Source organism: Dunckerocampus dactyliophorus, chromosome 4 (genome assembly GCF_027744805.1).
Source record: "Dunckerocampus dactyliophorus isolate RoL2022-P2 chromosome 4, RoL_Ddac_1.1, whole genome shotgun sequence".
Lineage (NCBI taxonomy): Eukaryota > Metazoa > Chordata > Actinopteri > Syngnathiformes > Syngnathidae > Dunckerocampus > Dunckerocampus dactyliophorus.
In genome coordinates, this window is record NC_072822.1 from 3,170,570 (window position 1) to 3,196,995 (window position 26,426).

The following is a 26,426-nucleotide window of genomic DNA, read 5'->3' on the forward strand; positions in this document are numbered from 1 at the left end:
CAGGGAGATTGGAGGAATGTGGCTTGGCTCGGTAGAAAGTCATTCCCGTGCTCCACCAAGCAGTGAGTAAATAAAACAGAATGGAGCGCATCCAATGGCCGTGCCTCACATCCCTGCCAGCCAAACTGGCAGAGCAACAAAGGCGCTGATGCTCGGGCAGGAGTTGGAGGGCAATATTGTCTTTGTACGCGTATGGATTGGCTAACGGGGCTCTAGCGATGTGGGTAAGTGCAGGCTGTTATCGTGGGAACAAAGCGTGTCATCACCCTCCGACGCTTCGGGGAAAGCTGCAGAACGTGTTGTCTGCAGTGGGTCACCCTGAAAATTGCTCAAAACTCTGATAAAATCCACGTCAAAAGAAAAGTGCCTCTAAGCAGCAACCGCGGACATGGAAACGGTTTATTATTTTACATGCTCACAGGAAAACTGCAGTTTTGGAGGGAATTTTGCCCATCATTCGCAATCCTTATGTGAGACATGAACACACGTCTTTCTCTTTTCTGTGCGCTCTAAAGATATGAAAACAGATAAAAAGAGACCGCTCATTCCTGCACGTAATGGGGTCCACCTATGCTGCTTACTAAGGCCGCTATTAAAACACCTCAAACAAACATACCTGTATTCATGCTGTGACCATGTACTAACAGGCACATTCATGATAACATAATACTAATACTTACAGTATTTTGGCCATTTTTAAGCAATAACTTCTTCCTCGGCGCATTGATTTCACATAGCAATATAGAAACGAGCACCTACACCTAGCGTTCAACTCAGCAGCAGCAGTGTAGCCTTACCTTTTTAAAGCAGTCTGAAGCGTGAGCGCCACGCCGATGTGCTGCAGGTGAAGCTAGTCGCTTGTCGGCTAGTACGTAGCCGGTGTGTTCCTGGTGCCGATGTGTCAATACGCCAGTAACGTAGTTCGACAATGTCGCTGTAGCTTGGTTACATGCACGTCACATTATTTGTAAATAAAGCATTGTTGGCGCTTTTATAGGCTTTATAGAATAAGTGGTTCCCATACGTGCAGTAATGAGCTGTATCTTTTTATCTGTTTTTATACCTTTTAGAACGCACAGAAAAGAGTAAGACATGTGTTCATCTCTCACATAAGGGTTGTGGATGATTAGAAAAAGAAATTCCAAAAAAGTGCAGTTTTCCTTTGAACAAGTTACATTTTGGAACATCACGTCCACCCTTGCACAAATCAACATGTTCGAAAAGCAGGCGGAAATAGCAGAGCCTATTTGCATGTAACCATAATCATCACCTGGCGGTTTTAAAGGGAACCCTCATGTGCCTTATAAGAGTCTTAAAATCACACATCCACATTAGAATGCTTCCTCTGCCTTGTATTTTAGTTCATTTCGCCATTTTTATGCTTGAAAATGCTTAATTTTGGCCAAGAATAAATGCAATTTGTTTAAATATGCATATATATATATTTTTTTTTACTAATAATTGGTAGTATTCAACCATGAAACAGCAATCATGTATTAATTTATTTTTGAAAACCCACAACAGAGTGAGGGCACGACGTTCGAACCGCGATGTAGCGAGTGACAACCAGATTGCGCAATACCGCAGCAACAGAACCAATGTTGGAAAGATCGTCATTGGTCAGCATTTAGTTCATTATTTCCTGTCTGGATGCGGCCCGTTCAAACGCTGTGCAGCCTGCCTTCGCCAATGCCTTCTCCTCCGATTTCAGATCAACATTTGCAATAAAAAGTGACTCTTTGATTAGTCCCAGCTCCAACAACGCCGTCTGGCCTCTCTTTAATTGCCATTGTTCACTCGTCACATTGTGTCACGGGACGCGTTGACTCACGGGAAAACACTGCCCCTAGCATTTTGGCGGCATATTGCACGCCCTCAACCCCGACGCAGAACATAGTCGGACTGAACGTGGTAGTGATTAGCAGAAGCATAAACCAGCCTTAGCACACGAGTTTCACACCCACGGCTAAGTAGTGCTACTGACATCCCATGGTTGCCTACTGCCACAGCTGTTAATGCCAATGCATTAATTAGAACCCCCAGCGATGATTAGCTTGTGTAGATCACGCGCTGGAGCTTTAACGGTGTATAAAATACATCAACACAGCCATTCTTGCTCATTAGAGCGTCTTTAAAAAAACGCTTTCAAATCCTTCACATTCTGCGGTTTGGTCCCTCGGAGTGAAACGTGTCTCTAAAGTGAGATCCAACTCGGGGAAAACAAACCAAAACATGCAGCGCTGTCAGAGACGAGGCATGCAAGGCAGCGATGCCTTCACCGTCTCCCCCGGAATGGTGGACAAGGGGGTGAAATTGAAATGCTAATGTATGCAAATTGTAATCATACACCAGTGGTTTTAAGCACACACGCTCATCTTGATGACACCATTGTTTTTGAGGCTGATGTGACGGACACCCAGGAGCGTTAAACTCATAACTGTCTAATTTGGTATTACTGTACCTCTCTTTCTCTTCTTTGTCGTTGCAGCCTCCTTTTGAAGACCCTGAAATGTCACTCAATTGAGTTAATATGTCAGCCTTATTTCTTCAACTCATTTCTCTTGCCATCACATGCTCTCTACAGCTATTTGTTTTCACTTTCCTTCCTCCAACGGAGTCTATTATCTACTATTAGTATATTATCGATTCTCAGGGGATTCATTCTCTTCAAACCTCCTCTTCTCTCGGCTTACCGAGTCTCGCTGCCTCCCGAGTCTTCAGAGAACCTGGCAAATTGTTTCTGTGCATGAGAGCAGATAATCACACTGCAGTCATTACAGTTGTCAGCTATGCTCTTCCTTTCACTGTCTGCTCAAGTGGTATCGACACTTTTTTTCAGATGGACGGTGTTCACGCAGAAGAAAATCACTCGCGCTCGTCTGGAAATGATTCCTTTTGTGGTCTCTCTTTATGGCGTGTGCTCTATCGCTAGATGCTGCGGCGTCATGTTGTTGGGGAGTGATGCAGACTTGGGAAGAGAAGTGTGCTTACAGTTTCAGGGCGACTTCTGGTTTGTTTGTATTTGAGTAATAGGGCATTGTTGTGTGAAACTCCAGTCCTAGTGTAGCGGAATCCCCTTTCACACAGCTGCCGTCATGCCTGTGTTGCACCTCTGATAGTACCTCACAAGCTGGCAAACTGGCAGACGACTTTGTTCTGTGTCAGTACTGTTGAATTATTCAGTCCCGCCATCATGAAGACTTGTTTTAAGTAGGGATCGTGCCCCCCACACTCAGTGCCGTTATAGCTATTGCCGAGCCGTGATGGTGTCACGCTTGACGCTAGTTTTTAACCTGCACCTGATGATGATGATGAGCATGTAGCGAAAACGCTCAGCCAGAAAGATGCAGATTCAGCCACCTGCAACAAGTGCTTGGAGGTGAAGTAACATCTCAGAGGTTTTGCTAGAATGAATCCACAACTCTTGCATGTAGGATTACCTAGCAAGTAACGGGAGTCTCACATCGCCAGAATGGTGTATCAATTAACAGTTCCTGCTCGAATTGTGCGGAATGTATGCACTTAAACAGCGGAAGCTTGCAAATGATTGAAGTATTTAGCACTAGTATAGACAACTCAAGTGATTTGAGGAAAAATACAGTTTTATTTGACTTTGAAGCCATTGCACCATCTCAATGATTGTGTTGTGTTTTGATGTCAGATTGTTACTGATGGTATGTTTAAGACAGGGTTCGTTGCATCTCTGTGTGTCTGAATATGAAACTCCAGAAACTCTCTGATGGCTTTTAATGTGTTCGTTCTGTGTGCGTTTCAGGTGGAATGGATACAGCAGCAGGTGGTCAAGAGGAGGATCAAGAGGGATTACAAACCGGTCCCGCCTCTCTCCCTGTCGAGCCACGCCCACAGCAGCCTGACGGCCCAGAGCAGCATATTCTATAACGACGCCAAGTGGGGCAGTATGTGGTATATTGTGAGTATACTGTTATGCCCGCAGCACCGACACAAACATGGCAGTGTTTGGTTTTCGAGGAGCATTTTCATGACGCTCTTCCAATATTTATCTAGTTTGTAGGTGAAAGGTCAGCTGAGGTCCTCCGTGGCCCTGATTAGTGCGGGGGTCAGCGGCACGGAGGGATCTGTTTGTTTTTAATGAATGAATTGCTAAACGAACTTGATTTTTTAAAGTACGCACTTCCGAAAGACATACGTACTCTCCATACTTGTACTTGTGGAACAGGACATTGTGAGAGAGAGTACAGCAGTGATTGGCAGGGTTTAGCGCAGGTTGTTTGCATACACCTTCAGATCATTGCTCTTTCCGCTGTTTAGTAAAGTGTCGTCAGCGCTGTCAATTGTTAACTGGCTATAGATAAGTCCTAATACTTTGACCGCCGGTTTTAATATTTTTCTGGCTTTTGAACGGAACTCTCTGAACTGTGTGTGTGTGTGTGTGTGTGTGTGTGTGTGTGTGTGTGTGTGAGGAAGTGCCACGCACATTGTGACACTGATGTTGAGAGGTATTGTCAAACACGTGCTTTATTTGCTTGGGTTTGTTAACATATTGCATATTGCAATCGTTTATGACCAGGATGTGTTGCCTTTACTCCTGCTGATATGTCATCATATTTATAACCCCTATGTCCAGATTCCATTCCCTGCTTTAGGTTGTGAAGTGAAGTCACAAAAGCCTTCAGGTATACCGTAAATGCTCCAATTAACGCCTCTGTTCAATGACCCACCTAGTCCAGGGGTCGGCAACCCGCGGCCTCCTTGTTGACTTTGCCGAGCGCGTTGTTTATTTTTTTTACCATCAAAGTAGGGGAAATATGCATTTTTGATATGAATGTGAAATATCCGACTCACCGCAAGTCCGTGAACGTGTCTCGACTGCGTCCCGACTGCTGATTGGATGAGCAAGGGAGGGGGAGGTACAGTAGGCTAGTGTATGCAGTGAGTCTCACCGTGCGGGAGAGGAAACAAAAAAGGTGACGGAGTTTTGAGTTGAGTCTGAAGCAAGTTACTGCACAGTAAAATAAAAAAATGTAATTAACGGGAGCATAGCAGTATGTTTTATAACCAGAAGTGTGCTGTCGCTATGTGCTCAGGGCCACTGATCTGTATAATATATCTGGATAGCTCATACGTCGCACGCTGCCGTGCAAGCCGCTGAAGCCACAGAGACGCCATCTTACCACTCACATCTAGACTACATTGGCACAGCGTACAAAGCGTACAAAGCAGATGAAGAGGCTAACAGAACATCTATATTTTACATTAAAAAGCGGGGAAATTCTCCCATTCCTTCAAGTAACGCAACCTTCGTCCCTTAAACGATTTGATACATTATTTTCTATCTTTTGGCTATATTAAATGTACTTTTTCCCCTTTCAATTCTTATTGCCTTTGGGACAAAATTCTACTGTGCACCCTGGCTCAGCACTCCCCTATAGCAATGCATAGTTTTACTCCTCTAGAAAGAGATTTTAATTTTAAGTGCATATCCCATCCCTTTTTTCCACTAAAATCCATGGTCATCATCCTTTACTTTTTTTCTTACTTTCATACAATTCACTATGCTCTCGTCTGTACAAAATATGAATCATAAAAGAGAGTGACTTTGGACAAGTTTTAAAATCATTTTGTGTTATGTGTTGTGAAATAGTTTGTGTTATGTGTTATGAAATAGAAATAACCTCTTTTCTGATCTAGAAATATATTTGAACAAAAAACACAGGAATAATATGTGATAACCACATACACACACACACACACACAGAAAAACAACAACACTGAAACAAAACCATATGCTTTGGGTAAAACAATACGTTGTTAGCAATCTCAAACATACCGGTATGCATGTTCAGTAAAATGATTTTCCAGAACATATCATACGAATGAATCCTTTTATGTCAGTCATTCAGCAGCAAAAAAAATGGTTGTTTATCCAAATGAAGGGTCATGCAGGGTCAATTGTATGCAAACTGGCTTGCTACTGCACTGTATACAATGCCTGGTAAGCATCATGGAAGCACTGAGATTCTCCCATTCCTTCGAGTAACGCAACCTTCGTGCCTTAAAGAAATACATATATCATGATATAACAAAAAAGTACGTACATTTCCTCTTATTATAGAGCTATATAAACATATCAATTCTGGACATACATTTAATCAGAGGAATTTTACACCATCGAAAATATCTGAGAGATTGACAGTGCAAAACCCTTAAATTATCCATCATAAATCTACATTTCAATCATACTTACACGTGAAATGTTCGTCCACAGCCTTTGAACTGCCGATTTGTGCAGTTAATAGCTGCACATGCAGGCATCTTAAGGCAAAATTTGTGTCCAATCCGAATTAATAAAAGAAGTTCACCACGAATGCAAAAGCTTGTCCGAGAAGTGTTTTTTGTGAGTGGCGATATGGCGGCCGTGTGGCTTCACAAGTCATCGCCAATGAGCTATCCAGATATATTATACAGATCAGTGGCTCAGGGCCCGTGACACGCCAACCGCCGAGGCAGATAGTGTGCCGCGGCAGCCGACTGTACGCTCACCTCTCAGAACAATATGTGCTTTCACTTTCACGTCTTCAAATACCAGAAAAATCTGCCAACGACATCAGGAACAGTCTTTACATTTGTCGCTAGTGGCTTTTGGGAATATACGTCACCAAGAGGGTTCGGAAAGTCCCCAGATTGAGCGAGAAAATCTCCAAGTTGGCAACACATGGCTGCACATGAGATGGGAAGCCATTCACAGATGGAGAATACATGAAAGAACCGCTCATAAAAATATCAGAGCATCTCTTTTCCGATTAGAAAAACAAACAGGAAATTATTCAGAAAATGAAAGAATGCAGTTAAGGACAGGACCAGTAGAATGGTTATTGATGACACCTCAGCACAGGCATCCACGCTATTGAGCAAACACTTCTGTGCACATATGTGAGCTCAGTTGGCTACAGTTTTTCATTACACAAATATGGGAACCACTCCGTAGAACTTCCAGAACTTCCATGTAGGTGCATTTCTGTTTGTTGACTTTTGTGGTTGTAACAGGTAATGTTTGAAAAAGATGACCGTTTTTACAAGTTTATAAGCAGTGTCATGTTTCGCAGCTCCCGTCTAGTTAAAAAAAAAAAAATTTAACTGGAAGAGAAGGCAAAAAGGTTGCCGAACCCTGACCTAGTCTCCTGTAGTCTCACCCGTCGGGCGCATGGTTCTACCAAAGCAAACAACCGCCGGGGTCTCTAATTAGCGCAGGGTCAAGAAACATTGCCATTAACAGATGTGGCTGTAGGCCACCTCCCGATTAACTCCACGAGACTGCTGTAGCATGTGTCTTAAGTGGTCAGCATTCAGCGGCTTTCTCTATCTCTGCATGCGCTTTAAAATGTAGGTTGCGATAATCAGCTGTTGGTGTTGGGCAGTACACTTAATAAATGACCATGTGGTCAAAGAGAGCTGTCCTTTCCACTTTTTCATGCACTCCAAATCATGATTAAAGTAATTAAAAAAAACAACTTGTTATATACAGTCATCCCTCGCTACATTGCGTGTTGAACATCGCTCCCTCGCTCTGACCCGTTTGTTCAAAAATGTATGAATGAGTAAATGATCACTGTTTTGTGGTTGACTATGGTCTATTATTAGTCATATTGACAAACAAGTCAGATGTTGTATTCTGATGACTAGGCGTCAGTAATATTACTTTGGTGCGATATTACCTTACATTATATTACCCTAACTTGCACTGCATGGAGTCAGCCATGATAGAGTGGAAAAAAAATTATCCTTGTGGAAGTGGTAAGTTTTTTTTTGTTTTTTTTTTTACTTTGTCCTTCTTCCTTTGTTTCAAACACTTTCTTAAAGGGATAGGTTGGATTTTTTGACATGAAGTTGTATGACACCCCCATCAGAATTGTAGTCCAATAACAGCAACTTACCCCTCAACCCCCCACCCCACTTGGAATCCTCCTTGGCAGAAATTCACTTATGGCGGTCGGGTCTGGAACCAATGAACCGCGATAAACAATGGACGACTGAATATTTAGCTGTCAAATTTCAGCAATAACAGCCTCTCTGCATTATCCCTTGCTTCCAATTAATGCTCCATCCTCTTTGCGGTTTAGCTCAATCAACACCCCGGCTATAATGACAGCATTTAGGGGAACATATAGGAACATCTGAAGTCTAATTGAATTCAGAATTCCACGACAATTTCACAGAAAACTATGGCGTACACAAAAGACTTCAGACCACTGCATTGCTTAAAATCAAACATAAAAGGACTGTTTGCAACTGTTCCTAGAGGGCGCTAACTCCCGAACATGCTTCTAGCATTATATCCCACCCTTGACCTGCTCAGATCACATAAGCCGCGCCCCACATATCACACAAGCACGTGCATTAGTTATGTTTGGTGTCAGCTAATGATAGCGATTTGGCAAAGTTTAACTATCATTGAATCCATAGCCTTTCCTAACAACATGATTAATGGCCCCTAAACAGGTCCGTTAAGTGTGTCCGTTCAATTGGCAGTCAAAGATGATCTTGAGTGGGTGTTTGCTTTTGGCAACACAGAAGGTATTCAAAGCCGTGTCCCGGTACTTTTGTGCACTTTGCGATGTTACAGACGTGATTTGCAGACTTATTTTTACACTTGTAAGAGCATTTTTTATTTGCGAACATGAACATGTGGGCATTTCCTCCTTTTTATCTGTCTCTTGGGTCTCCTTGGCGACCGTTACCTCGTCTCACCACCTCTGCAGCACTGCAATGACGACGCCCACAACTGCCAGTCGGACATGAACATCATGGGGGCGTGGAAGAGAGGCTACACGGGCAAAGACGTGGTGGTGACCATACTGGATGACGGCATTGAGCGCAACCACCCGGACCTTGCTCAGAACTACGTGAGTTTGTATGTATGCGTGTGTGTGTGTGTGTGTGTGTGTGTGTGGGGGGGGTTTGACGGATCACAATTTAGCGGCATTTCTCTTTTGTCATGTACGGTATCTCACAAAACTGAGTACAGCCCTCACATTTCAGCAATCATTTTATTATACACTGCTCAAATATACACTGCTCAAAAAAATTAAAGGAACACTTTGTCACCCCCAGGACACCATCCGTAGTCTCATTAGGAGCATGCCCCGACGTTGTCAGGCATGCGTACAAGCACGTGGGGGCCACACAAACTACTGAGAATCATTTTGAGTTGCTACAATGACATTTTAGCTAAATGGACCAGTGTGCTGCATCATTTTTTCACTTTCATTTTTGGGGTGTGTTTGATTTCCCCCCTCTATAGGGTGATCATTTTCATTTCTATCTAATTTCTATCAAATGATGTGGCATCATTTTGTTACTAATACATCACCCACTTATTATCAGGAAAGATATTCAAGATCATTTTTCCCCCAGTTTAGATCTGATGTGTTTTCCAAGTGTTCCTTTAATTTTTTTGAGCAGTATATTTTCCCAGAGGACAATTCTATTGAAATAAAATGTGGATATACTTTAGAGTAGTCAGTGTACAGCTTGTACAGCAGTATAGATTTACTACCCACTGAATACAAGTCAGCACACAACCATTATTGTCTTAATGCCTGGCAATAGAATTGTGAATTGTGGCCTTAGTGTGAGCACCATTGTTATCTTCATCCTCTTATTTACCAAAGCCGCACAGGTTGTTGCGGAAATCTTCTTCCATCCCTCCATGACGACATCTCTGGTGGAGTTTAGACACCTTGCGTTCCTCTACCTTCCTTCCGCTTGAGCATGCCTCACAGGTGCTCATTTGGGTTCAGATGTGGAGGAGACATGCTTGGCATCTCCGTCACCTTCACCTTCAGCTTCCTCACCAAGCCACTTTTCAACTTGGGGGATTGTTTGTGCTCCTAACCTGTGTGTTGGAAAACTTTGATGAAGCGAGGGGATCATGCTGCGCTTCACAATGCCTGTACATGTTGGAGAGAAAAGGGCATCTCAGCTTTGTGATGTTGGCGAAGAAGCGTATTATTAGTATACACTTTGCTCTTTTTTTGCCTCATTTTTGCTGTTGTCTTTTTTTTTATTTGCCAAATATTTAAGCTTTCTTCTTAAAAAATCTTTGACAATTTTTTTCTCGTAATATTAGGACTTCATTCCCATGACATTAGACGTTTTCTCTGAACCTAATTTTAAAAAGGTTTTATTTAGTTTTGCTTGTTTCTCATAACTTTAAAGGAAAGCATTTTTTTTTAGAAGTACTTCAATTCTATGTTACTAAAATGATATTTTTTTCTCATATTTTGACTTTCTTGTAAAATTACAGCGTTTTTTTTCCATTTCTGCTGTTTTTTAAATTTTTCTTGTAAATTTTCTTCTCATAATGTTTTGACTTTATTCCCATAATATTATAACTTCCCCCAACCTAATTTTCCAAAAATTACGACTTGATTTTGTTTTTTGTTTCTCATAATATTCAGACTTAGAGAATCCAGGATTTTTTCTTTGCTATGTTATTGCTACGTTATTTGTCCTTATAATATTAAGTCGTTAATCTCGTAAGATTGCGACTTGTTCTCCGTAGATTACACTTTTCTGTTAATATTTTGACTTTTTTCTTGTAAAATTACTGCTAATTTTTCTATTTTAGCTGCTGCTGCTGTTTTTTGTTTTTTTTTACTTTTCTTGTTAAATCATATTTTCAGAATGTGCCGCGGGCCAATAAAAAACAGCGAACGAGCCCCAAATGGCCCTTGGGCCGCACTTTGGACGCCCCTGATCTAGACAATGTGTTGACAATGACATAAATATATACTGCTATGCAAACTGCACACTGACTACTCTAAAGCATATCCACATTCAATTTCTATTGTTTTATCCCTTAAGAAGCTAAACTAAAGTCCTTGCTGAGAGGTGAGGAATCACGTGAGGAGACTCCATGTTGATAATGTTGACGTTTGGATTACTCTGTCACAGACGACATCACATTCCTCCTGCCTGTGAGTGCACAGGTATGCCGCGCGTACGTTCTCATCTGTCTGCGGTTACGCTGTACGTGCATGTTTAGGTATGCCAGCCTCCCACAGAGGCCCGGTTGGAACTTCACGGCCCGGGGCTGCAGGTGAGGCCATAAATCAATCAAGCACGCCGATAAAGTGATTCACACCCCGCTTTTGACAGCACCGGCACCTTGTAGCGCCTGAATTTTTTGTCTACGCTGAAGGGCGAGCTTTCGTTCGCGCCGTTTGCATTCGGTTTGATGCTGATGTGAACACTTTGATTGGGTTCTTTTTCTGTTCCATGTGCCGGGAGCACACACATGCTGATGATTTTTTATTTTATTTTTTTTACTTGGAGCCTTTTCTCATCTCCTCCTGATGTTTTAGATTTTCTTTCCTACTCCTAACCACTGTGCCTCCTCCAGGACCACCAAGCCAGCTTTGACGTCAACGGCAATGACAATGATCCCATGCCGCGATACGACGCAACCAACGAGAACAAGTAAGGGTGTAGACAACTTTCAAATCAATATGTCTGCTCTTTCCTGCGTTACTTGAACAGTTTGTGCAACTACCATATTTACCGCATGTACTGGGTGTTTATTTACTCAACTGCAGAGAATACCAGGCTTCCAATAGAGCAGGGGTGTCAAACTCGTGCCATGGAGGGCTGACAGACTGCAGGTTTTCTTTCCAGCCAGTCACGAAAGCAGGTGATTTTAATGATCAACACCTCCTTCAATTTGAGGGAAGGAGCTCGTCAATCAAATCACCTGCTGGAGAAAACCTGCGGTGTCTCGGTTCATAAGAGTTGAATTTAAGAGCTGATATCTAGCAACTTCGCTTAAAAATCGCTTAAGTTCTTACATGAATAGCTATAGCATTGTACTGCCAAAAAATGTAACTCTTATGAGCTATTTTTGTTGTCGTTGGTATATTTGTCCAAACAAAGGTACCTTTAGTTGTATCAGGCGTTAGAATGAACAAGAAAGTGAAGAAACACGGGCGCTCTAGTCGTTTTTTCCATGACTGTATATGTATACTGCATATGCATCATCTACCAACATAATAGTAGTTTCAGTGGCAGATTACTATCACTGTCCTGCTCCTTTTGAAAGACTGAGCAGATCATTCCTCGCCTATGCCATGCGGCTTTTCAACACAACAGAGGGGGTGCGATAAAATACACACACAGGACTGGACTTATGACCTTGTTATGCATCTGTTCTGCTTTTATTCATTCTTATTCTATTTTTCCTGTCTCTCCTTTCTTGCCTTGTTTGTTTTATTTTTAAGTGATGAAGTTTATGATGACATTTTTGCAGAGCTGCTGGAAATGTGAATTTCTCTTGGAGATTACTAAAGTTTCTGTCTATCTCACACATATCAAAATATTAGGAGAAGAAAATATAAAGTAATATAAGTAATATAAATTGAGATATTTGGGGGGGGGAATCAACAGCAGAAATGGAAAACCAGAGTAAAAAAAATATTAAGAGGAAAAAAAAAGTTTTCTAATGAGAAAAAACTTTAAAAATATCATTTTAGTAACTGAGTGACTTCGGGCGACAGGCGGGGTACACCCTGGACTGGTCACCAGCCAATGGCAGGGCACATATAGACAAACAACCATTCACACACACACCTTGCTAGACCTAACCTGCATTTTCCAATGTTGGAGGAAACCAGAGTACCTGGAGAAAGCCCACGCACACACGGGGAGAACATGCAAACTCCACACAGAAATACCCAAGGGAGAATCGAACCCAGGTCTTCCCGATCTCCAGACTGTTACTGTGTTGGCCAACATGCTAACCACTAGACCACCGTGCGGCCCCATTTTAGTAACAATGTGGAAATAAAGGGAAAAAATACATGATTTTTTAAAAAGATATAAAGTTATAATTGCGAGAATAAAAAGAGGGAAGCTGAAATGAAATAGTTGGGGAGGGGGGAAACATCAGAAATGCAGAAAAAAAGCAGAAATTTAAAAAACAGCTTGTAATTTTACAGGAATAAAGTCAAAATATTAAGAAAAAAAGTTGCAATCGAACGAGGGAAAAAAAGTTGCAATTTTACAAGAATAAACTCATTATTATTTTTAGTAGCATTTCACCGATATTACAAAGCTAAAATGCAGTTGTTCTATTGAGCTGCATGTTGCTTCTTACCATATCTCTCTCTGTGTTGGTTGAAGAATATCAAAGTGGCCCTTGCATCCTTTCATTTTTCACAATGTGGCCCTCGGTGGGAAAGGTGTGGACACCCCTGCTGTTAACAATGCACTTTTCCAACCTAACAGACGTCATGTGTCACATACAATTACGTGACATGAAGGAGTGGGACAGGAGGACAGAAACATTAGCAGCGCTAGCGGAGGCATCATTTGAAGACGTGTCGCAAAGCCAGTTTATACACGAGGAGGGCTTTATGACACGATAGGCGAATGCCGCTATTTCTACAACGAATGTGTGTTTGGCTACAGTGCTTCCGCGATGTCTTGTCTCCTGATGGAAACACATCGTCTCTAAGACTTTAAGACGAGACATGAGGCTGACAGATGTCGCTTAATTCGCTGATTTCATGGATGTCTGCTGTGTTTTATGTGCAAGGACAGAAATGTACTCAGTAGTGTTACTCTCTTGTTACCGCAAGTGTTTTTTTTTCTATTATGTTACTAGAGACTGGCAATGACATGAGTTGAATCAAAACAATAAGCTCTCGTCCCCTGTGGGAGCTAGAAAGACGTGCGCTGTCAAAGTCCTGTTGGAATAAAACCAGCAGAAATGGAATGAAATATTCTGCAAGGTGTTGAATCTGAATGCTGTGTGTGTGAGAGCGCCTGTTGTTCCGCTGACAGTAATCTACAGCACAAGATTCTCTTCTGGCGGAATCACTGAATAAGCCAGACACAGATGTGTAGAAAATGGAAAATCCAGGCAAGTACAAAGAGCGGAATGACAGCCAGGCTGAAGATTTTATGGATTAGTAAAGTGAAATGAACTGAGGGAAGACTGTTGAAGCATTTTGAGTTTATGGGAGGGGTCGGGGGAGTGCCCAGTTGGCTCATTAAGCACTGTTAAAGGGGAACACTGGCGATTTGCAACGTTAAACTTACTCCAAATATGCTTTGTGTTAACTTTCTGGACATGGGGACGATGACACAGTGGAGAGGCTGCGTGACTGCCTTGATAAACAAAGCGACGTCTGCTAGCTTAGCTTCATCCTCATGCGGAGCACCAACTCTTCCATCCCAGATGCCCAAATGGGAAGAATCAGTGCCGACATGTGTGGCACCTTAAACACGGAAAGGGCCCACACACATACTGTACACCACTGTTGCAGCCTGGAATATGTGTATATATCACACACTTTAAAGCAGATTCCTAAAAACAGCAGGACACTCTGGTCATATTGAGGCTCTTTGGCTAGCATTTTTACAATAGGCTCTGGAAAGCAGGAAAGCGCTTCTGTCATATTGAGGATCTCTGGCTCAGGTTTTTTGCAGAATGTCCTTTAAACAGCGGAGCTTTCCAGTCATACAGAGGATCTTTGACCAGCATTTTGACAATAGATCCTGTAAAAGCAGGAAAGCGCTTCTGTCATATAGAGGATGCGTGACTAGCATTTTTTGTTTTCTGCAGGGGGTCCTTGAAAACTTAAAAGTAACGATGCGCTCCCGTCAGGTAGAAGATCTTTGACAAACGTTTTGTTTTTGCAGAATGCCCTTTCAACAGCAGAGCATTGCTGTCATATAGAGGATCTTTGACTAGCATTTTTACAATAGGCCTGTGAAACAGCAAAGCACTTCTGTCATATAGGAGATCTTTGACAAATGTTTTTTGTTTTTGCAGAATGTCCTTTGTCAGCAGAGAGTTCCTGTCAAATAGATGATCTTTGACTAGATTTTTTTTTTTTGCAGAAGACCCTTTAAACAGCAGAGCATTCCTGTTATGTAAAGGATCTTTGAGCAGCATTTTTCTTGCAGCGCGTCTTGTCTTCCTGTCATATGGAGGATCTTTGAGCAGCATTTTTCTTGCAGTGGGTCTTGTGTTCCTGTCATATGGAGGATCTTTGACTAGCATTTTATTTTGTAGGTCCTTAAAACAGCAGTGCTTCTGCCCTACAGAGGATTTTTGAGTAGTGTTTTTGCAGTAGGTCCTTAGAAACAACAGAGTGCTCCTGTCATCTAAAGGATCTTTGAATAGACTTGTCGTAGTCTGTCCTTACACAGCGTTTTTGCAATACATACTTAAAACAGCAGTTCTGTCATATTGAAGACCTTTGACAAGGTTTTTCGCAGTATGAGTGCTTCTGTCATATTGAGGATCTTGGAGTGACTCAAACAGGAGTTTCCTCTTCAGAGTTCTTTGTAAAAATGTGGCCGAGTGGTTAGCACACTGTCGGGAGATCGGGAAGACCTGGGTTTGAATCTCCGTTGGGCATCTCTGTGTGGCATGACTTTCAGTTGTGACATGACAAATGGCGAAATTAACCATTTGCTGAGGTGGAAGTTAGAACTGAATGTGTTTTATGCAAGAGGAACTGTGCTTTCAACCGTAATCCAGCATATTTCCTCAATATTATCCTGCGCTTTAAAGCACCCTGGGCTTTTCTTTCCCCCCCAGAGGTTTTTGTTAGCAAGATTGTGCGTTTCCATAGCAGGGGTGGGGGTGGGGGGTGTTGAGATGCAGATGTTCTCTGCAGGAAGTATGTGACTTTGTGTTTGTGTATATATGTGTGCGTGCGTGCGTGCGTGTCTGTGTAGGAGTGTGTACTTGTGCCGATCTAGGAAGTGATGTTTTGGAGGAGGAGGAGGCGGCGGCCGCAAATGCACTTGAGGTCGCTGACCTGAGCCCATTGTCACCACTGCATTTTACTGATGGAATGTTACCCTGTTGTGTGTGTGTGTGTGTGAGAGAGATACAAAACCAAGTCTTAATGTACAGTATGCGTTGGTGTTTACATGTTTATCTGATAGAGGTCCTGCTTGTGTGTACACTCCCGCCAGAGTTGACCTCCTGTGACATGCTGTGCTGTATGTGTGTGTGTGTGTGTGTGTCTATAGATTTGTGTAATAACGTGTGTGTTTCTCCCCCCCCCCATCTGTTCAGACACGGGACACGGTGTGCAGGAGAAGTTGCTGCGTCTGCAAACAACTCCCACTGCATTGTGGGAATTGCCTACAACGCCAGAATAGGAGGTATCTGTGTTTTTGTACATTATGTTTATTCAGCAGATGGATGCTGGCGCGATTGCATTCGAGCTCTTTGTCTGTCAGGTGTGCGCATGCTGGACGGGGACGTCACGGACATGGTTGAGGCCAAATCGCTCAGCCTGCAGCCGCAGCACATTGACATCTATAGCGCGAGCTGGGGGCCTGATGACGACGGCAAGACGGTGGATGGGCCGGCGTCTCTGGCCAGACAGGCTTTTGAGAATGGCATCCGCATGGTGAGACACCGCAGCCAAACCTTTGTACTTGTATAGAAAAACATGTGGAAATAGAACAGCACATTGTGCAGTGGAACCTTCAACACAATTCATCCCGACGCTGCCCGAGCTGTTTATATTTGGAAACGACTTCTCCCATAGGACAGGGGTGTCCAAAGTGCGGCGCTGTTTTTTTTTTTATTGGTCCGTGGCACATTCTAAAAATACAAGTACAGTGTTCCCTCCTTTATCGCTGGGGAAAGGTTCCCAAAATAGCCCGCAATAAGTGAAATCGGCGAAGAAGCTAGCATAATTTTGTCAAAATGATTATACATGTTTTAAGGCTGTAAAACCTCTCACCATACGCTTGATACACTTTTCTCAAACACGCATTCACATTTTCTCACACTTCTTTCTTGTTTAACTCTCAACTCTCAACGTTCAAATTTCGCTTGAATTTTAATGTCCATCCTACTTGGTTGGACACAAGACATTAAGGGACTCACATGTGTTTCGCTCCTCTGGCCGTGGCTTTTTGCCGTTCAGCTGTGGCGTTGTTGTGTCCTTGTTGAAGAATGTTGCTCCTGCCGTCGTGTTTATTTCCCCCGTGTCGTCCTACGTGAGCCGCATTATTGAAATAAAAATGGAATACATTTTTTAAAATAAAAAAAATGATGATATTTTGTAAAGTCCTCATATTATGTGAAACAAACAAAACCAAAAATAAAATTGCAATTCTGGGAACATTTTTAGAATATTATGAGAAAAAAAAGTCCAAATATTATGGTAATATTCCTGTTACATAGAGGATCTTTGACTATAGTGTTTTTTTTCTTTAAAAACAGCAGAATGCTCCTCTCATATATTGTACAGGATCTTCGACCAACCATTTTGCAATATGTTCTTAAAACAGCAAAGCACTCTTGTCATATTGAGGATCTTTGACTAGCATTTTTACAATAGCTCCTGTAAAACAGCACAGCGCTTCTGTCATATTGAGGATTTTGACAAATGTTTTTTGTCATTTTATGAAAATAAAGTTGAAATTTTAAAAATATAATAAACATTATTATTCTAATTATTGAAGTAAAAATAAAATAATAAAACAATTAAAATCAAAATATTAAATAAATTAATATTATTATCATTATTATTATTTTCTAAAGTCCTCATATTACGTGAAACAAACAAAACAAAGAATAAAATACCATTTCTGGGAAAATTTGGTTGGGAAAAAGTTATAATATTTTGAGAATAAAGTCCAAATATTACAGGAAGAAAGTCAGAACATTGCAGAAAATGTAAATGTTGACATATTTGGGAAGAAAAGCAAAACAAATTGTATTGGTTATTTGTTGTTATCACTTAGTACTTTTTTTTCCGGGAACACCAGAAAAAGTATTTTAACAACTTATGGGGAGTGACACATGTTTTCTATGGATGAAACAGCCTCTTTTGCAAGCTTCTTGCCAAAAATGGCCCCCGGGCGCCACTTTGGACACGCCTGCTTTAAATGCTCACTGAACTGAAGTCTCGTGTGACGTAACGCACAATAGAGGCTCGAAATCGATGTATGTTGTGCCTCTCTGGAGGAAAAGTTGACTGTGACTTGTGGTCACATCTCACACTTGCACAGAGTTAGCTGGCAGACTTTCGAGCAGCAAACGTGGCGTGAGAGACGAAAAGGTCAGACCTTGTAGGACGTCTGAGGCGAGGACACAGACACAAAGACAGACGATGCTTGTTTGTTGGTTTGTTTGTTTCCTGTTTGTTTGAAGCTGATCTGACAAGGCTTGCTTGTAGCGTAGTGACAAGCCAAAGAAACCAAAGACTACAGAGGGAACTGTCCTGTTTGAGACACAAAACAATGCTGACATTTGTGGGCAAGGGCGCTCAGTCTTTGGACTTTGCAGCTGCATGTGTGACTCAGACAGGAGTTTCCTCTTCAGTGTTCTTTGGAAAAATGATAAGAGAGTTGTGCAAAAGGCAACAATTCCTCACCTTCAGCTTTAACCAATTACAGCCGAACCTCGATTAGCGTCACAAATTTGTTCCCGAAGGTCGGACTCTAACCGAAACGGACGTGAACGGAATCAGTTAATCCGTTCCAGAAAGCCTAAAACACATTTTTATAGTTCAGCAATTGGAAATGCGTATAATTCCTACTACTTACGTACTTTTGCCTTCATTGAAGGCGTGATTCTTGACGCGACTGTCCCCAAAGACACCGTGCGGCAGCCAGATCAACCACCGCCACCACCTTCCTGTTTTGACATGAGTTGTTTCTCGAAGTCAGTAGTGTTTCTCACCTCAATGCGAGCAATGTGCGATACCACCGATTTTTTTTCTTTCTGATCCGATACCGCGTAAAAGTCAGGCAGGTATCAGCGATGCCGATCCGATGCAGAAATTCACCTGATGTGTCTGTGTGAAAATGTGAAAAACGTGCGTACTGTATTTCATATCATAGCATTTATTTTGTTTATTGATCAAATTAATTATTCATTTGATCATAAATTTATGTTATTAATTTTCAACCCTTGACTCTTGATGGAGCGGGGCGATTTACAATACAACCAAGCTAATATACAACAACAGAAAAAACGGGACAAATTATAAAATGTGAAAATTGTATTTTAAACAATAAAAAAAAAGTAAAAAAGTAGAAAAAAGTTTTTTAAAAAAAAGTAAAATAATAAAACCATTAAAATAAATGATTAATTATTAACTTATCCAATACTGGAGATGTTTTTTTTTTACGTTTTTATAAACCTGAACGCCCGATCCTAAAGACGTATTTGTACGTCTTTTTTATTTTTTTGCGCGAGAGGCAAAAAGAGGTGATGACGCAACTGCACGCTCCTAGAGATCGCTTTTAGAGCAGTTTTAAGCCATAAAAACGGCCACAAGGTGGCAGAAGTGCATTTGATAAGAGCTCGGCATGTTGATTTGGATGGAAAAAACACACATGACGGCAAGAAGGAAGTGGAAGAACGTGGAGGAGTGTAGCGTGCAGAAGGTTAGGCATTGTAGGGACATTTTAACGCATGCACACACACACTGTTTAGTTCCAAATGTAAAAATTGTTAATAGTTCATGGTGTTATATTTCTAAATTGTTATTTTGATGTGAAACAACCTTTTTTGTGTTGTTTATGTTGTGCTGTAGTTGTTTAGATGTTTGAGCTGTCACAAAAGCATAAAATTAGTGTCAAGGTGAAAGTTATACTTGAAATGTATCTTTTCACAAAAAGCTGGTTTTGTCCCTTTTTTAGTTGGGAACTGATATTTTCCTGAAACTTACCTATGTTCTACTGCTGATTACTAAAGAACGGAAAAAGGTAGAAACAAGCTTTTTTTTTCTGACGAAAGATGGAAGTGTAATCTTTCTTTTGGTAGGTTCCATGTGTATATAGCCACGTGCCTTCAAAAATCGGTCCAAATAATTCAAAATGGTTGGTACTGAAGGGGGTTGTCTTTTGAAAAATGGCTGCCATTGAATGAGTTAAGACTACAGATAGACTCACGCAGTGTATTAATAACGTGACAAGGCGCGCGTCATATTGTACGCTAACTGCATAATGCATGCCAACCGGGGCAAAATTGAGGCATACATATTCGACCTTAACCAAAAAAAACGCTAACCAGGGTGTATGTTAACCAAGGTTCCACCGTACATATCAGATCATCTAGTGCAGTCTCAGTGGAATATTTCACTCCCTGTCAAAACAAAGTGTTCTCTTTTCCTCTTACTTTAACTTCCCTTTTAATCTTTTCTTTTTTGGCTAATTGTTCACCAGGGCACTCGCCATTGCTCTCATCTGTCAACGTTTGCTTCTGTCTAAGCGACTCTGTGTCGCATATAAAAGTAACATAAAACCCCACGGAGGCGGAATGTCGTCTTTGCATAATAATTCATGCAAAATAGATGCAAATGATTGTTATTAAGGTTCATGCATTATTCAGGGCAAAATGTTGAAAACCACATACTCCGATGTTAACAAAAGTTACAAAATGTTGTAGGAATCAGTCATGTATAGTCTGCCATTGCGGAGCCCCCTATGAGGGTTGTGGTCTTGAAGACATACTATCCTCAGATTTTGCTCAAATTTGATACATACAGTATGTGCTTGTCCGTCCCCCTAAAGGTGTGTACCAAACTTTGTGGTGATTCGGCACAGTGGTCACAGTGGGTGTTTTGGAGCGCTGTGTGAGAAATTTCAAGTCAATCCGACTTATGGGGTTCGATAACAGTGCTACCATGTGGTGTATTTGTCTGAAAAATAATAGCACAGTCGGGGGTGCATGTTTTTAACTGCAACAGTTGAGTTGCTGTATCTTAGGCAAGCAAATACTCATGAAGTTATGTCATGATATCTCTCTTTTTTTTACCATTTCTACTGGTGCTTTAAAAAAAAAAATTCCAACTTTAGGCAATGAGGACTTCATTCCCAAAATATTTTGACTTTATTGCCATGCTGTATTAACGTTTTCCCAACCTAATTTTCCCCAAATTACAACTTCTTTCCTCCTTATGTTTGTTTGTCATAATATACAGTATATAGTATTAAATAACGTCTTTTTTCAACTTTATGCTATTAAAACACCACGTCACTACGTCATTCTCATTAAATTACGAGTTTATTCTTGTAATATTACTGCAGATTTTTTCATTTTTGCTGTTTTCTTTTTTTTTTACTTTTCTTGTTAAATCCTATTTTTAGAATGTGTCGCGGGCTAATAAAAAACAGCCACAGGCCGCAAATGTTCCCCGGGCCGCACTTTGGACACAATGAACATAAATCACCTTAAAGTAGGGGTGTCCACAGTGCGGGCCTTGGGCCATTTGCGGCTTTCGGCAGTTTTTTTATTGGCTTTTGGCAACTTCTAAAAATATAATTAAAAAAACTTTTAATATAATTTTAGTAATATAAAGTTGAAATGTTAAAGAAACAAGACTTTTTTTTTTAAGTCATAAAATTATGAGAAACAAACACAAGAATGAATAAAGTTTACATTTTGGGGGAAAAAAGTTACAATGTTGGGAGAATGAAGCCAAAATATTATGGGAATAAGGTCAGAATTTTGAGAAGAAAGTTGAAATAGCTGTAAAATAAAAAGCAGAAATGGGGAAAAACAAGGATGTGGCTTTACAAGAATAAAATCAAAATATTAAGAGAATAAAGTCGCATTCTAACGAGAGAAAAGTTTGATTTTACAAGAATAAACTCTGAATGTTACGAGGGAAAAAATGTCATTGGAGTAGCGTAGAGTTTAAATATTAAAGAAAAAAATACCTTCTTTATTTTTTTAAGTCGTAACATCATGAGAAACAAATTAAGTTTAAATTTTTGGAAAATTAGATGCCGGAAAAACTTGTGTTACAAGAATGAAGCCAAAATATTATGGGAATAAATTCAGAATTTCGAGAAGAAAATTGAAATAGCTGTAAATGAATTAAAAAAAAAACAAAAAACAAAAACATCAGAAATGGGGGGGGGGGAAGCTGTGACTTTACAAGAATAAAATTGAAATATTAAGAGAACAAAGTCCTATTCTAACAAGGAACAAATTGGATTTTACGAGAATGAACTCTGAATGTTATGAGGGAAAAACAATGTCATTTTAGTAGCATAAAGTTGAAATAATAAAGTCTTGATATTACGAGAAACAAACAAGACAAAGGTTGGACAAAAAGTTCTAAAATGATGGGAATAAAGTCAAAATATGATGTATATATTATAATATTACGAGGAGACAATTTACAAAGATTATTTAAGAAGAGAGTTGAAATATTTGAGAAATGTATAAAAAAAACAACAGCAAAAATGGCAAATAAACGCGCATAGAGCGAAGTTGATACTAATAATAGCCTTTTTCACCTATATCACAAGGCTGAGATGCATTTTTTTTCTTATATATAACTTCTTAGCATATCGACATGTGTTGCTGTACAAAATATCAAAGTGGCCCTTGCCTGCTATGTGAAACACCGCAATTGTTGAGCTGTTTAACACACGCAGGCACTGTTTTTGTCTCGTAAAAATGTTATTAGAAATTTCATAAGCAGCGATGTCTGCCGGAGGTGACTGGATAAAACGTGATACCAAAGAAAACATTTGTTTTATTTGTAAAAGTTAAGACTCGTCATTGTGAGCTGGAGATGTCATCGGCTGCCGGGGGATGAAAACCGCACGCCAGGGATACGACGTAGCGCACGCTGTCTTTTTCAAAGGGAAAATTCAATTATTTGTGCCTCCTTCCAAATGTGCTGCCAAACCCTGCAGAGAACTCTTCTGATCTCTTTCCCTTTCATCGCTATTGATCCGTCCTTGTCTTCCACTCTGATGTCTGAGCAATGTCAAAACAAAGTCTGATGAGCGTAATTTACTTTGAAAACACACACGCTTTGTTTCCTACCCAGGGGAGGAAGGGGCGGGGCTCCATCTTCGTGTGGGCTTCCGGCAATGGCGGCCGCAGCCGGGACCACTGCTCCTGTGACGGCTACACCAACTCCATCTACACCATCTCCATTTCCAGCACAGCGGAGAGCGGACGCAAGCCTTGGTACCTGGAGGAGTGCTCGTCCACCCTGACCACTACCTACAGCAGCGGCGAGAACTACGACCGAAAGATTGTAAGAATCAAAAAGTATGCGTGGAATTCTGATTGAAAGCCTCTGTGCGCCAGAAAATCCAAAATGTGCGCACAGGTAAAAATATTCACTTATAAAAAGTGGCGCACAAACTGCACCCCTCCGGTCGTCTCGCCCTCGCCACACCGCCATGGAAGGTCAATACAGTGACCGATGGATGTGGCGTCCATATTTCAAAACCCTTGACTGCCTTGTTACGCTGCCAGTTGTCATTCTGAATCACTGCTGGTGAGAAGATGAGGACGAAGAAGCGGAATTTCATTGAACTGTAGATGGAAATACCAAGAAAAAGTATCAAATACAAGCAAGGCAGAAGAAGCATTCTAATTGTGTATGTAGTATTCGACATTGGCCACTAGTTGTTGGTGTTTGGTGTGACAAGGACCAGACGTGATCGCCAGCAAAGGCATTTATTGCAGGCACTATAATAATATGACCTCCAACTTCAATTCCTGTCCTCCACACATCTGTCCACCCGCCACTCAGGTCTGCCAGGGAACACATTTCCTGTGACACACACGAGCAGGACTTTTATTTACCTCTTAAATAGCTTATTTACTCTTATGTCTACTATATTGGGCAATACGAGTGTAAAGCCATTCAAAGCTGCCATTACAATACATTGATGAGACGATAGCCACCACAGGAAGTAGGCTGTCCACAAAAAACAACAAGGAGCTACTAAATGTTATCTTACTTATGTCTAATAGCTACTTTATTGGATAATACAAATGTAAAGGTGACTATTGGGGTGTTATTTCATGTCTAGAGGGGTCTAGTCATGTTCAAACCTGTATTGAGAAGATCATAAACAACTTTTCTATGCTACAACTACAAAAATATTACATTTAGTAAATCTTGGAACAAATTAACCTCGATAAACGAGGTACACAAAATTACAGTAGTTAATGAGGAACGAACCTACCTAACCCCTATTCATTAGTTCTTCATTAGATCCTCAGTAATTACTCAAAATTTATGTGTCTTAGTTCCTCAGTAACTACTCTACTCATTAGTTCCTCATTAATTCTTCATTAGTTCCTCAGTAACTAGACTACATCTATGTGCCTTAGTCATTAGTTCCTCATTAGTTCATTAGTTTCTCAGTAACTACTCTACTCATTAGTTCCACAGTAACTAGTCTAAATTTATGTGCCTTAGTTCCTCAGTAACTACTGTACTCATTAGTTCCTCAGTAACTAATCTAAATTTATGTGCCTTAGTCATTAGTTCCTCATTAGTTCTTCATTAGTCCCTCCGTAACTAGTCTAAATTTATGTGCCTGAGTCATAAGTGCTTCATTAGTTCCTCAGTAACTAGTCTAAATTTATGTGCCTGAGTCATAAGTTCTTCATTAGTTCCTCAGTAAGTACTGTATTTTTGTGTACCTTATTGTAAAGTGTGACCGGAAAACGTAGCTTCCTTGACCACACGGTCATATATTTGCAACTGTACTGCACAACACAACAGCAACAGAACCAATGTTGTAATAGCGGCAAGGCACAGACTTCTCAGCCAGGTTTAACAGCGTTGATGAGTTTATTGTAAGCAGCAGGACAGCAAGTGTAACACGCATAAGTTTCACACCAACAGCTGAGCCGCCATACCAGCATTTTAAAGCGCATGCGGAGGTAGAGCCCATCAGACCTGAATTGTGCGAGAAATGCAAGAAGGTCGTCTTTCAAAAGGATGAATCCCTGTTAGTTTGACACCAACAGCTAAGCGACCATACCAGCATTTTAAATGTATTTTTAGAGTTGAGTACCATATGGAAGAAAAAGAAGAAGAAGAAAGAATTTAATTATTAAAAAAATAAATGATAAAATTAAATTTAATAATAAAAAAATACATTATAAGAATAATTAATTAATAAAATAAATAATGTAAATGATATTTAAAAATAGAATAATAATGAAGAGAATTGTAGCAGTTGTTACAGTTATTATACAATTCTTTTTTTTTATGATTAAATCAGAATTATTATTAACGTATTAACACTCAATCCTGATTTTATGATGTAGAAATGATGTTTCATAAAATAACATTTTGTAATCCCCCCCCCCCCCCAGTGTAGCATGACCCAGTTCAAACACATCATCTCCGCGGTCCACTGGGATGAAAAGTGCCAGTTAGCCAGTGTTAGCTAGCTTGTCTGGCACCGCCTCGCGACATTCCCCGGACCGATGCTACCGACAGAAACACTCGCTTCAAACAAATGAGAACGTGGAAACCCATTTAGCGCGTCGGCCTAATCTACATGAACACATTCTGTCCTGTCGAATATTAGCAGACGGCTGTCATCACTCACCAGTCCATTTTTAGCACGTGTGTGTGTGTGTGTGTGTGTGCGCTGAGATAATCCCTCAAACTTTTCAGTCCAGTGAAGGTCCTTTGATGAGGGCTCAGACGAGGAGCTGGCCAAACTTTTCTTGGCTCAGTGACTGCCACGCTCTCAAAGTCCATATGACTTCACCAAAACATTCATTCATCCAATAAACAAGTTCATTTTCTTAGTCTTGGCTTTCTCCGTCGGTGTTGAATTGATTCCTTGAATTCTTTGGAAGACGCCGTGTGTTTTATCTGTCGGGAGACTGGAATGTGAGTTTCAGGTGTGTCTAAATACTCCTGATCCTCAGCGCTTGTCTGTCTGTCCGTTTTGTTTATCCCTCTTTGTGTCCGTCTATCTGTCTGGCTGCTTGTCGTTGACTTTCTCCCTGTTCTCGACTGTGCAGATCACGACGGACCTGAGGCATCGGTGCACCGACAGTCACACCGGCACGTCGGCCTCGGCTCCCATGGCCGCCGCCATTGTTGCCCTGGCTCTGGAAGCAAAGTAAGATCCACTTAACCTCATCCCTTTTTACCTCGCTTACCTGCTAATGCTGCTTCGCCCTCAGTCCAGTAGCTCTTTCATGCATGAACACGTAAAGGTCTCAGATTATACAATTTTTCACCAAGAAGTGTTAAATGTCCCACAGTAGAATGCGTGGAAGTGTGTCCAAAATCTACGTGGAATTTCAACAGTTTAAAGGTGCTTTTAGTAAGCCCGACTGGGAACACAACGTTTTGTGTGTCTGTAGCTTTAATGCTAATGAGCTGTTTGTCCACACTGTCTCTGACAGAGTGTGTGTCTCCAAGGTGTATCCACTTTTGACATGTACACTGTAACGCTGCACTTGTCCAACGTAACAGATGCCGTGTGCCACATACAACAACGTAACCCTAAGGCAGGGGTGTCCAAAGTGCGGCCCAGGGGCCATTTGTGGCTCTAAAAATTCAATTTAACAAGAAAATCAACAAACACAACAGCAAAAATGAATAGTAATATGAGGAAGAGCATAAAGTTGAAATTTTAAAGAAAGATGTTTTAAAGTCATATTA

General features: G+C 41.0%; 1 protein-coding gene across 2 annotated transcripts in view; it reads left to right on the forward strand.

Annotated features, from left to right (window-relative positions):
- pcsk5b (proprotein convertase subtilisin/kexin type 5b) overlaps positions 1-26,426 on the forward strand; it is a 98,100-nt gene that overhangs the window by 17,152 nt on the left and 54,522 nt on the right. For both annotated transcript variants that reach the window (XM_054774882.1, XM_054774881.1), the window contains exons 3-9: positions 3,776-3,931; positions 8,739-8,882; positions 11,384-11,460; positions 16,073-16,161; positions 16,240-16,412; positions 22,815-23,027; positions 25,778-25,878. In XM_054774882.1, the coding sequence (XP_054630857.1) occupies positions 3,776-3,931; positions 8,739-8,882; positions 11,384-11,460; positions 16,073-16,161; positions 16,240-16,412; positions 22,815-23,027; positions 25,778-25,878 (953 nt within the window). The remainder of the gene's footprint in view (positions 1-3,775; positions 3,932-8,738; positions 8,883-11,383; positions 11,461-16,072; positions 16,162-16,239; positions 16,413-22,814; positions 23,028-25,777; positions 25,879-26,426) is intronic.